Source organism: Carlito syrichta, unplaced genomic scaffold (assembly GCF_000164805.1).
Source record: "Carlito syrichta isolate Samal-C Ts95f unplaced genomic scaffold, Tarsius_syrichta-2.0.1 Scaffold288381, whole genome shotgun sequence".
Classification (NCBI taxonomy): domain Eukaryota; kingdom Metazoa; phylum Chordata; class Mammalia; order Primates; family Tarsiidae; genus Carlito; species Carlito syrichta.
The window spans coordinates 301,752-315,280 of NW_007232477.1; the positions used below are offsets into that span (position 1 = coordinate 301,752).

At 41.4% G+C, this 13,529-nt stretch overlaps 1 protein-coding gene across 2 annotated transcripts in view; it reads right to left on the reverse strand.

Annotated features, from left to right (window-relative positions):
* Nucleotides 1-13,529, reverse strand: part of SBF2 (SET binding factor 2) — a 241,686-nt gene that overhangs the window by 29,353 nt on the left and 198,804 nt on the right. For both annotated transcript variants that reach the window (XM_021710296.1, XM_021710295.1), the window contains 4 exons: nucleotides 11,675-11,859; nucleotides 8,195-8,371; nucleotides 5,584-5,685; nucleotides 4,438-4,623 (listed from right to left, as the gene is read on the reverse strand). In XM_021710296.1, the coding sequence (XP_021565971.1) occupies nucleotides 4,438-4,623; nucleotides 5,584-5,685; nucleotides 8,195-8,371; nucleotides 11,675-11,859 (650 nt within the window). The remainder of the gene's footprint in view (nucleotides 1-4,437; nucleotides 4,624-5,583; nucleotides 5,686-8,194; nucleotides 8,372-11,674; nucleotides 11,860-13,529) is intronic.

The following is a 13,529-nucleotide window of genomic DNA, read 5'->3' on the forward strand; positions in this document are numbered from 1 at the left end:
GGCAATCCACTCACCTCGGCCTCCCAAAGGCACGGGATTACAGGCTGAGCCACCGAGCCCGGCTATCTTCCCATCTTTTAAAGTCAGGGTTCCTGACTTGAAAAAGGCTGGAGTGCAGTGGCATGATGTGGGCTCACTGCAGCCTCCAACTTCTGGGCTCAGGTAATCCTTTGCCTCAGTGTCCCAAGTAGCTGGGACCAGAGGTGCATGCCACAATGTCTGGCTTATTTTTAAATTTTGTGTAGAGATGAGGTCATGTTATGTTGCCTAGGCTGAGTCTTGAACTCCTGAGCTCAAGGAATGTCTCTTGCCTCAGCCTCCCAAGGTGCTGGGATTATAGGCATGAGCCACAGCGCCTGACTAAAGGAATTTTTTCCCCTTTCCCCCACCCCCCAGAGGAATTTTTAAGAGATAAAAAACCGAAAAGGGAGTAGGAAGAATGAAAGAACACACAGTATCAGGTCAAGGCAATTAGCAAATTTTTGAAAGATGAAAAATAGAAGGAGAAATAGCAGTAAATGATAGAAGAGGAGAAGCTAGCTACATTGGGATTCCTGTAGGGGAAACATGATTTGACAAGGTTATAATTTGCTGTGTAAACCCAGAAAAGCTCTAGCACAGAGGTCCAAGTACTGAGTAATACAGGGCTAAAATATGGGGGCTTCAATGGGGACTATTTGGAAGTTGTAGTTAGACTCAGGGGTCCTTGACTACCCCATGGAGTCATATAATTACACTTTTCAGGACAAGAGATCTGAAAACAAACCTGATAAGCTCTAGACTTGGGAATACTAGGCACAACTGGGTTAATGATGAAACTTGAGACTAAAAATAGCATGGAAAGAAAGTAAAAGTCTATATTTGAACTGGGATTTCCCTGGACCCATTTCCTGCTCTGCTTCCAGAAAGCAGGCATCCAGACTTACAAGTACTCTCTGGGCACCAGACTGACAAATTCTTCTCCTGAGAAACAAGATAGCTACTGTTTACTTTTTTTGGAACTCCAGTTTACGGAAATGTTGGACTTACTAATTAAAGAGTATTCCATTGAATGACTATGTCAGAATTTGCTCATCTGTTCATCATTTGATGGACATTTGGTTTGCTTGGCATGTACCCCTTTACAGTCACACTCATTCCTTTCTCCCCCACTATCTTGAATCTGGCAACCAATAATTTAATCTCTATCTCTATGATCTTGTCATTTTGAAAATGTTATATAAATAGAATCATATAGTATGGAACCCTTTGAGATTACTTTTTTCCCCATTCAATATCATGCCCTTGAGAGCCCTTTAAGTTGTTGCATGTGCCAATAATTCATTCCTTTTTATTGTTGAGTAGTCCATGGTATAGATGTATCATCAGTTTGTCTAGCCATTGACCTGTTGTAGGACATTTTGCCCCCACCCTATCCTCCCAGCTGCATTCAAATTGGATTTGGGGAAGAGTAATTCTTTAGAAAATGTGGAGCCACTGAATACGTTTTGTTTGTTTTCCCTTCAGATTTTGGCAGAGAATAACAGATCTGAGCTTTTGGATTATGCTGGCAATTCTACTTAGGATATTCTAAATGGTATTGGTGAATGATGGTGAGAGGATGAACAAGACTTGTGGTCTTTAAAATTTCCATAACTGATTGTTATTATACATTTATTGAGTGTCTATTATATTTCAGAGACTGAAATGATAATTGTGTTAGATACTAGAGATTTGAAGACTAATATGACATAGTCCCTGTTTCCAAGAATTTCCAGTCTAAGTTGAGAGCAATAGATGTATACAAATAAATATACTTTGGTGTTATAGATGCAATCAGTGGAGTCTGTACATGACTCATTAGGAATATAAATGAGGGGAGCTGGGAAAAGGTTAAAAGATTATTTAGAAAGAATTGTGAAATAAAATAACATATATGGTGCTCAGAACAGTGCCTGGCACAAAGTAAGCAGTCAATATGTATTAGTAATTGTCATTAGTGCTAGTGGTATATGGAGGCAGGAGATAGCCTAGTGCATTTGGTAAGCATAATAAGACAATAAGCAAGATGATAAGATGTGCTTTCATGAAGAACTCAAGTTTTCACCTATCTAGAAGTGAGAAGCGCATGCTTCTCTCCTTTGGCCTCAGTTAAGCTTTCCATTTTGGAGACAATGGTCTCCAAATATCTCTCTCATCTAGTTGCCAAAAGGAGTATGACTAACATTCAAACAGAAAACAAATGCAGTATGCCATTTGCTGCCAAGAGTTTACAAGTACAAGCCCAACTTTGGGACCAGCTCCTCCAGATGCTGCTTGGACACATCAACTGAAATTGTTTCACCTCATCAACAAGGTACTTGCATAATGAGCATTTGTATACCTAACCCTGAATTGTACCACACATCTTTAAAATAAAATAAAGAAAACTGGGCAACCCTCTCGGGTCCCCTCCCACTGTAGGAGCTTTTCTATCTTCTCAATAAATCCTGCTTAAAAAGAAAAAAAAAGAAATTGTTCAGTCTTTTCTTTCTATAGGCATGATCCACTATGTCCGGCCTCAGTCTTTTATTTAACAAGCAAATTGGAGCAATAAAAAAATATAGTCTCGGCTGGGTGTGATGGTTCAAGCCTGTAATCCCAGCACTTTGGGAGGCTGAGGTGAGCCCACAGGTTCAAGAACAGCCTGGACAACTTGGCGAGACCTCATCTCTACAATAAATCAAATAAATAGCCAGGCGTGGTGGCACGTGCTTGTAGTTCCAGCTACTTGGAAGGCTGAGGTGGAAGGATCGCCTGAGCCCAGCAGATCGATGCTGGGGTGGCTGTGAGCATGCCACTGCACTCCAGCCTGGGCAACAGGTAGTTCCAGTTACTCGGAAGGCTGAGGCAGAAGGGTCGCCTGAGCCCAGCAGGTTGATGCTGGGGTGGCCGTGAGCGTGCCACCGCACTCCAGCCTGGGTGACAGAGTGAGACTCCAACACAGAAAAACAAAAACAAAAAACATAGCCTCCTGTGTAAGTGGGGTGGGGTGTGGGGCTGGGGATGGAAAGTCACTGCTAATGGCTATGATGTTTCTCTTAGAGAGATAAAATGCTCTAAAATTGATTGAGGTAATTGTTGCACAACTCTGTGAATATACTAAAAACTACTAAATTGAACACTTCAAACAGGTAAATTGTATGGTATATATAACTCAATAAAACTGTTAGTTTTTAAAAAATTAAGTAGGAAATTAAGAAAGCTGATCAAGTGATTAAAAGGATAAAAACAAAACAAAACATAACCAGAGACTAACTTTGTCTCTTCAGAAGACTTACATTCAATTCAGATTCCTGAAAATATTTCTCTTTCCTTCCAATCAATACTTGAGACCAGTGTATTTCTATTCTTTTTTTTTTTTTTGAGTTGGCGTCTCACTCTGCTACCCAACACCCAGACTGGAGTGCAGTGGCCGTTCCCGGCCACCGCAGCCTCAACCTGCTGGGCTCCAGCGATCCTTCCGCCTCAGCCTTCCAAGTAGCTGGAACTACAGGCACAAGCTACCATGCCCGGCTAATTTTTTGATTTATTGTAGAGATGAGGTCTCGCCAAGTTGCCCAGGAGGGTCTTGAACCCGCGGGCTCAGGCAATCCACTCACCTTGTCCTCCCAAAGTGCTGGGATTACAGGCTGAGCCACTGAGCCCGGCCTAGGCCTGTGTATTTCAAAGATGCTCACAGTTTCCACAGATATGTTTGCCATGCCAGAACCCATTAATCTACCACTGGGGTTGTGGTCAAACAAAACAAAGCTGGAAATAGGCCTCTTTTCCTAGGCCAGTTTAGTCTTCAACTTACAAGTCCAGTGCCATCCAAATCTCAAGCCCAGTTCTGACCAAGGTCCCATTAAGAGCTTTGTATCTGAGAGCTCTCACATCTCCCTCACCCTCACTGGGTTTGAAAGGATTATATACCTTGCTTCTCTCTGGTCTCTTGATTAGCCCTAACTAGGTCACCAGTGTTCTTAAGCCCATAGCTATGCCTGGCTAAGTCCTGGTTATTTCTCCAGGGGTTGCTCTACCTCCTATGCTCCCGGGCACAAGCTTGGGTACTCCCAAACTGGCAGATCATGTGCTGAGTTTTAGATCTGCCATTACCTAGAGATTTTTGCTATTCTACCCTCATTCAACATTCTTGGAGAACAACCAAGTTAGTCCTCTTCGATGGAGATCAGAGTGCTGGCTATCCCATTTGAGGGTAAGTCCAATAGCCAGCTTAGCTGTCCTATTTCAGAAACCAATTAGTTCTTTTTAGTCTCCATTCCCAGGAGTCTACTACTAGTATTTCAGCATTTTCTATGGCTGAGTTAATTAGAGTCATGACAGGAAGGTACCTAGCACAGCACCACAGTACTCAATAAATGCTAGTATTTTTTTTCCTTCCTTCATATCAAGTCATTTTATGCAGGCTCTACTTACCTGGTGCACACAGTCTAAGAACTGTAAGAAGATTGGAGCAAAACCACTACCCTGACAGTTGAGGGTCAAGCTGCTCCGCTGACTGAATTTATGACCAAAAGAGAGCCACTCTTTTTCGACCAACATCCGGAAACCTTCAAGTGTCCTATAAAAGGGATCACTTAGTAACTGAACCAGGGATGTCACCTAGGGCAAAAAGCAGAATGGATTCTTCATTAATTTCAGTCCTGAAAAAGTCCTATTGCTAAGACAAAAAAGCATTTTCTTTTTTTTGAGTTGGAGTTTCACTCTGTCGCCCAGACTGGAGTGCAGTGGCACACTCCCGGCCACCACAGCCTCCATCTTCCGTCTCAGCCTTCCAAGTAGCTGGAACTACCAGGCGCGCGCTAGCACGCCCAGCTAATTTTTTTTTTTTTTGTAGAGATGAGGTCTCGCCAAGTTGCCCAGGCGGGTCTTGAACCCGCAGGCTCAGACAATTCACTCACCTTGGCCTCCCAAAGCACGGGATTACAGGCTGAGCCACCGAGCCTGACGACAAAAGCATTTTCTTTTGATGACAGCTAATTCACAAACAAAGTTACCTGGACAGTGAATTTGTTTAATGGATGTACCAAGATACCAATCACATGAATTCTACACATGTTCTAGTAAAAACTAAAACGCAAATTCATTTTTGCTGCATGTCTTCTTTCAGAGAATTAAGACTTTAAATCTTAACTGGCCAGTTTGCTGACTGTAACCTTTTCTCAAGTTAATAGAGGCCAGAGCTTCAGGCTACATAGAGGCTGGAAATGCATGGTACAGAGCTTCTTGGTGGATATGAGATGCTATTTGACATAGAGCTTTCTCTGTCCATAAATATTTTAGTCGTTATACAAAAGATTCAACTGCAGAATTTAAAACAACTAAGTTGAAATACAAATATAAAAATAAATATCCAATCAGCCGGGCATGGTAGCGTGCGCCTGTAATTCCGGCTACACGGAAGGCTGAGGTGGAAGGATCGCCGGAGCCCAGCAGGTCGAGGCTGCGGTGGCTGGTAGCAGCCACTGCACTCCAGTCTGGGTGACAGAGTGAGACTCCAACTAAAAAAAAAAAAAAAGAAAGAAAGAAAAAAAAAATCCAAAAATACATGTAATAACTTACTTGTGCAGTGATGTCCCAGCCTTCTTCTAAACAGACCAAAACTGAGGAACCATTCTCAAGTATTTCTGATACAACCACAGCCAGCTGCATTATTTTGTGAAGCTGAGAGGTAGGAAAGGAGAACATATTAGACCAAACACTTTTGGGACAGAGGACAGACAGACTTGCTGTCAACCTTGGATAATCAAACAAGTTAGTAGTGAAGCACTGGAACAAAAGAACTATATAATGTTTTAAATCCTTAAAGTTCTTGGCAAGTGAAGATCAAACAATGATACTTTACAAAAGGAGATTTATTTTAAAACAACATGTTCTAGTAATACACAATGAAATAAAATGACCTTATGTGATTTCTCTCAAAGTAGAAGAGCTATAATTCCATAGAGTGTAGAAGATACACATTCTAAATGGCCTTCCCAATGAAGTTATTAGATTTAAAATTTGTTTTTCCATTAGTTATGAGATTTAAAATTTGTTTTTGCATTCCATATTCAATGCTCATAATTTTTCTGAATTAGATGGTAGTGATGGTTGCAAAACAGTGTGAATAAACTAAAAAGCACTGAATTATATACTTTAAAAGGATAAATTTTTTTTTTTGAGTTGGAGTTTCACTCCGTCACCCAAGTCACCCCAGCATCGACCTGTTGGGCTCCGGTGATCCTTCTGCCTCAGCCTTCTACGTAGCTGGAACTATAGGCACACGTTACCATGCCCGGTTAATTTTTATTTATTGCAGAGACGAGGTCTTGCCAAGTTGCCTGGGCTGTTCTCGAACCTGTGGGCTCAGGCAATCCACTCGCCTTGGCCTCCCAAAGTGCTGGAATTTACAGACTGAGCCACTGAGCCCAGCCTAAAAGGATAAATTTTATGGTAAGTGAATTATATGTCAAAAAAAGATACTTCAATTCGTCTATACTATGTATTAAATGGGAAGAAAACATAAAAGCTAAGCTTTTTAAGCTACAAAATTGACTCAGAGTCTATAAGGAACAATTTGGGTGGGAGCACAGCATATAGATTTTAAAACCAAGTGTATAACATTATAGTTATTAAAAATATTTTAAGTATCATAGGACATAATTTGAATACAACTCTGAATATAAACAGAATAAAAAAAGACCTATATTTTAAACAGAACTAGCTATTATTTTATTTTTTTTTAGGGATGGGAGTCTCGCTATGTTGCCCAGGGTTGTCCTGAACTCCTGTCCTCAAACAATCCTCCAGGCTCAGCCTCCTGAGTAGCTGGGATTACAGGTATGAGCCACCACATCCAGCTGTAGCTATTTTAGAAAGAGAAAAAAGCATATGTCCTATTCATCAAGGAGGAGGTCCTCCCTTACTGGTCCTATAATATAGCTATTGCCAGGCCTGAATTCTCTTGGACTTAGAATTTGCTCTTAGAGTTAACTTTTAAAATGTCAATAATCCAAGTGGGGCAATTATCTTCCACTGTCTTTCATCCCTAACTTTTGGTAGAGGTCCACTTTTTAGCAAACAGCAGAGCACAGAATGAACCAGAAACACAGATAGATAGGTTGGGTGGTGGGTCAGTTTCAGGTTGGTCAGTTCAGGCTGTAAGCACAGGCACAGAAGAGTACATTGATCAGCTTCTTCCATGGGTAAGAAAAGTATCCTAAATTGCCCTAATAGTAATGAACATACCCTAATATACATTTATAGCCAATTGTGTATGTGGCTATGCTTTTCCATAGTTTCAAAACCTAGTAGTGACTACTACTCTGGATACTGACATCATTTCCTGGCTTTTCTTTGCCTTTTAATCTGATGTGCTGTAGGAACCAACTTTTTAGCCTCCTCAAGGGAGGTACAATGTTGGAAGTGGAGGGGGCAAGGGTCAGGAGGACTGGGAATTCCTGAAGGGAAGAAGGAATAATGGACATAGTGTCAGGGGCTTGAAGACAAGACTGAAGACTGTATTGTAGAGATGCTCTCAGCCAAATGTCTGCATCAGTATCTAAAAGATGCATGTCATAAATACCTTGCTGTGGTTTCAAATAAATGTGAGCATTTCTGTGCTGGCACACCTATTTCCCCTTAATTTCTCAATAGAAGTGCATTTAAAAATATCCTAGGTTGACCTCGCTGAAGGATGGATATGTGGTTTTACCTCACTTAGGTAGGTTTGGGGATCCAACATGCCTTTGGTGACTAGGGTGGGAATCTAGAGACATGAAATAGGCAGACAAGCGCAAGGTAAGTGCTTCTGGCATCGTGCAGAATTGCCTTCTGCTCTGAATCCTTACTGTGCTAACAACAGAGCAGTAGTCAATAAGTACATGCTGATTAAAATTATTAAACACAAACATTTTCCATCTAAAGATAATTTTCTTCTTACTTAGCAACCTACAGACACCAAACTTTCAATCACACAGAAGTACAAACCTAGTGATCAAGAGTTGTACTCCCTCACCTCCCATATCAAATGGTTTCCTGAAACTGAAAGGCCTTTATAGAGGGCACACGATAAAAGAGGAGAATGCTGGGTAGTCAGGTAGCAAAATATTTTCTTCTCAAATATCAGTTCTCTGTATCTACTTGGGCCCCTCTTTTCCTGAGTTATAAGACAAACTACTTCTGACATTACCTGCGGGAACCACTCAGAGTCTCCTAGTGCTTTCAGGAAGGTCACTTCTGAATCAGTAGGGATGGTACTTGGGATACAAGCCCTCATCAGCTTCTTAAAACTGGCTTTCACTTGTCGGATTTCATGAAATTCAACAGGAACAAACTCACAATTTAAAGCAAATTCTACCTTGAAGCTCTGTGAATGAAGATGCAGAGAATTAGGCAGATGAGGCGCTAAACGTAAAAAGAGCAATGTTTTCAACAGGGCAATGTTTAATGATATACAGATAGTTTCAGTCAAATAGCTGCAGAGGCTGCAATAGGTCAATCTCATGTGGTAAATGTTTCAGTATTTGCCAGAAAGAGCCATTCACTACAGCCTAGTGGTTTGCTTAGAATAACAAGTCTAGTCCTTTCTGAAGGTAAATTACTTAGCTTAAGTATGCTGTCATTCTGAGAACTTGAAGAGACTATTGGTAGGTTGGAACATGACGGAGCTTATAATACCAAATATGAGCCAATTACAAGGCTATGAACCTTGAAGTTTAAAGAGGAACCACTGACACATGGACAGCATACTTAATCTAGCAGTATAAATGAAGTCTTTCCAAGATGCATATTGTGATGGAAAAGTAATACACTGTTGGGGTTCCAGACGGTACACATTAAGGTTTGTAGACATGCACATATTTGTTTCTTATTATGTAAGTGAAACACATACTTAGTCAAAATGAAGAAAAAGTAGAGATAAACACGGGGAAAGAAATGAAAATAACAAGATTGACACTGTGATTATTTTTAAAAAGTGAATAATAAATTTTGATGTGTCAGTCTATATTTATTTGAGAATTTTTTTCATTTACACCTTTAATCCATTTGAAATTTACTCTGTGTGATGTATGAGCTACTGCATTTATAATAACAGAATGGTACACCGATGGTCCACTGGTATATGTGACAATCTGGATTCCTAGCTCTGAAGAATATTTAAAAGTCCTTTAATTTTTTTTAATTACTCCAATATACACAATCACACAGCTAATCTGAGGAATGATGCACAGGAATGGCAGAGGTAAGCATTCAGGAGCCAGACCTCAGGGGTGACTCAGATTATGAGTAAGTGGTATTTTAAAGTATGAAACGTCTGTTCTCTGGAGAAGACACTGGTGCCAGGGTTGTTGTTCAGGCAACCCTGGACTGCTGTTGAAATGTTCCAACTACTTTCTGGATATAAAATTATCTGCTGCATCAGAAGACACGTAAGCAGATTTAAAAGTTGAGCATTACCCAGCAGTTTAATGCTCTCTAACCTTAAGGCTGGTGACTAAGTGGTTGCAGCAGTCTAGCAATGGGAGTAGAGTGAGAAAATAAGCCTCCTGTGGGAAAGATGACTCAGTCAAGGGCATCAAGGACCAAGCTGTGGGATCTTGCTCAGAGCACCCTGCTCACAGCCTGTGCTCCATGGTTCAGTCAAAGGTCTGTATAGGCTGTCCAGTGCTAACTGGAACACTAGGCTAAACTTGGAGGGGATTTCTGAATTAACAAGTAACTTTTGCTTTCTACACACTGATCAGAAGTAATAAAATTTATTTTGTAATGTGTGACTTGAACAACAAAATCAAGAAATTATCATTGCTTTGGAGGAAAAGACTATCATTTTTTTTTTTTGAGTTGGAGTCTCACTCTGTTGCCCAGGCTGGGGTACAGTGACACACTCACGGCCACCCCAGCGTCAATCTGCTGGGCTCCAGCAATCCTTTTGCCTCAGCCTTCCAAGTAGCCGGAATTACAGGTGCACACTGCCATGTCCAGCTAGTTTTTGTTGTATTGTAGAGAAGCGGTCTCACCAAGTTGTCTGGGCTGGTCTCGAACCTGCAAGGTTCAGACAACCCACTTACTTCAGCCTCCCAAAGTGCTGGGATTACAGGCTGAGCCACTGATCCTGGCTGGAAAAGCCTATCTTTATGATTTATGGGACCTCAGCATAGTGAAGGTCTTTAGTATAATAATTTAATAGTAAGAATAAGGTTGTTTAGCATCTAACATTTTGAATTTTCTGACATGTCTTAGGATGTGTGTCTCTCTCTATGGATCCTCGTCAAGTTTTAAAAAATGTTATTTTTAAGACCTAGCCTTAGCCTTGCCTCTATATGTGGTGCCAGTCTTCCTCTCTCCACCCTTTCTCTTTCTTCCTATAGCTTTTTTAATCAACAGATTTATAATAACACAATCATCAATTTTGCCATGGGCACAGATCCTTGTGGGAAATAAATCAAGGCAGTAGAGTACACAGCTCGACTAAGCCTTATTTCTTCTTCTTCTTAATTTTTTTATTTTTTTAATTTTTGAGTCAGAGTCTCACTCCATCGCCCAGGCTGGAGGGCAATGGCACACTCACAGCCACCCCAGCGTCGACCTGCTGGGCTCTGGCAATCCTTCCACCTCAGCCTCCCAAGTAGCCAGAACTACAGGCACACGCTACCATACCTGGCTCATTTTTGATTTATTATAGAGATGAGATCTCGCCAAGTTGCCCGGGCTGGTCTCGAACCCGCGGGCTCAGGCAATTCGCCCACCTTGGCCTCCCAAAGTGCTGGGATTACAGACTGAGTGCTGAGTCACCGAGACTGGCCTCCTTTTGTTTTTTAAAGTCGGGTTGTTGCCCAGGCTGGAGTGCAGTGGCACGACCATAGCTCACTGCAGCCTCAACCTCCTGGGCTCAAGCAGTTCTGCCTCAGACTCCTGAGCAGTAAGACTACAAGTGTGTACCACCATGCCTGGATATTTTTTAAAAAATTTATTGCAGATAGAGGGTCTTGCTATGCTGAGCTGATCTTGAACTTCTAGCCTTAAGCAATCCTCCTGCCTCGGCCTCCTGAAGTACTGGGATTACAGGTGTGAGCCATAGTACCTGGCCTTATCTTTCTGTATGTACATTTCCTAATATTCCTGATGTTTATGTTGATTTTTTACAATTATGAATAAGTATATATATATATTTTTTGAGTTGGAGTCTCACTTTGTCACCCAGGCTGGAATGCAGTGGCATGCGCATGGCCACCCCAGTGTCAACCTGCTGGGCTCAAGCGAGCCTTCTAAGTACACAGGCGTGCGCTACCACGCCTGGCTAATTTTTTTATTTATTGTAGAGATGAAGTCTTGCTAAATTGCCCAGGCTGATCTCGAACCTGTGGGCTCCCCAAGTGCTGATATTACAGGCTTGAGCCACTGCACCTGGCCTAAGTATTTATTTTCATGACTAATAAATATGTATATGCATATACACATATGTATTTATATATAAATATACATATATACATACATATATATAGATATACAAATATATTAAAGGATAGTTAAGTTTATTTTGAGATTGATTATTAACTCCAGGTTGTCTCAGGGTGTAAAAAAAAAATTCTGGGAAAGCTGGTATGTGACAGGTTTTATAAACTACTTTAGTGTATCTGTAAGGTTTCTAAGTAAGAAAAAGAAATCTTACCCTTAGTTGTGACTTTTCACCAAATATATAAAGGGCTGCTTGGCGTTTCAAGAGCTGGTTTTGTAGGTAGGTGCTGTTACTAAAGGAGGAGGAGTGGTCCTTGCCTGCCAGCCGGGCGCCAACATCAATGAAGGATGTTGGAGAGCTGATTAAGCGTGTGCTAGAGCGAAGACTTGCCCACACACCTTCACAAAAGCCAAAAGAATTGAGTGAGTTAATCTGATGTGGGAATGCCACTACAAAGGAAAAAGACGCACAGAACTACAGTTTTAGAGGAAATAGTGTTAATTAGTCACAGTAAATCACACTGGTCATTTGCTATTTACTTTTGTAATGTAAGTATTATTCAATACAGCATTTCAAAATCACACAATCTTAGGCCCAGAAGGTCTTAGAAGTCATTCCAATCAATCCTATTTTATATATAGATGTAAATTCAGTCTCTATACGTATTAAAACCATAAATGGAAAGAGTACGCTGACACAAAAAATGCTAGAATATGCTAGAAACAAACAAACAAAATGCTGGCAAGAGGCACTAATACAGACTAGGAAGGAGAATTCTGGGTATTTCAGTTTCTCAGGGCTTCATGAAAAAAGTAAGAAACATTCTTCTACTAATTTACTTAAATGAATAAGAAATCTAGATTAAGATATAAAAGAGAAACTTAAATCTACTGAAATCTGAGACTGGATTTAGAATTAATACTTGTATATCATGCCAAATGATGTAATTCTAAACAAGTAAAGATTATAGTTTCTTTCCAGTATCTGTGAGAAATTATAAATTTAGCAATGTGCATTTTTTTTTTTTTTGAGTTGGAGTCTCACTCTGTTGCCCAGACTGGAGTGCAGTGGCCGCTCCCGGCCACCGCAGCCTCAACTTGCTGAGCTCTGGCGATCCTTCCACCTCAGCCTTCCAAGTAGCCGGAACTACAGGCATGCGCTACCACACCCAGCTAATTTTTGATTTATTGTAGAGATGAAGTCTCGCCAAGTTGCCCAGGAGGGTCTTGAACCTGCGGGCTCAGGCAATCCACTCACCTCGGCCTCCCAAAGGCGTGGGATTACAGGCTGAGCCACTGAGCCTGGCTGCAATGTGTATTTCACTGAGTCCTAGGAGGCTTTATTTAAAATGTACAATCAGAAGCAGATATCTTCTAAGAGAAAGGGCAAACTAAAATGCTAGAAGAGTCTCATGATATGAGTTGACCTTAGTTATATTAATTAGAAAAATCAAGGATTTCTAAATCCAAGTGAAACTATTAAATACGAAACATCCAAACACAGAGGCATATACTAATTCTCAAATTGGACTAGCACTGTAGCACCTTTATTTATTAAAACTTTTTTTTTGAGTTCGAGTCGCACTCTTTTGCCCAAGCTGGAGTGCCATGGGACACTCACAGCCACCCCAGTGTTGACCTGCTGGGTTCCGGCGATCCTTCTGCCTCAGCCTTTCAAGTAGCTGAAACTATAGGTGCGTGCTGCCACGCCTGGCTAATTTTTGATTTATTGCAGAGACGAGGTCTTGCCAAGTTGCCCGGGCTGGTCTCGAATCCGCAGGCTCAGGCAATCCACTCACCTCGGCCTCCCAAAGTGCTGGGATTACAGGCTGAGCCACTGGGCCCGGTCATGTAGCACCTTTAAAACAATAGAATCGCCAGGCTCAGTGGCTCAACCTGTAATCCCGCGCCTTTGGGATGCAGAGGTGAGTGGATTGCCTGAGCCCGTGGGTTCGTGACCCGCCAGTGCAGGCGAGACCTCATGTCTACAATAAATAAAAAATGAGCCGGGCATGGTAGTGCACGCCTGTAGTTCCAGCTACTTGGAAGGCTGAGGCAGAAGGATCGCC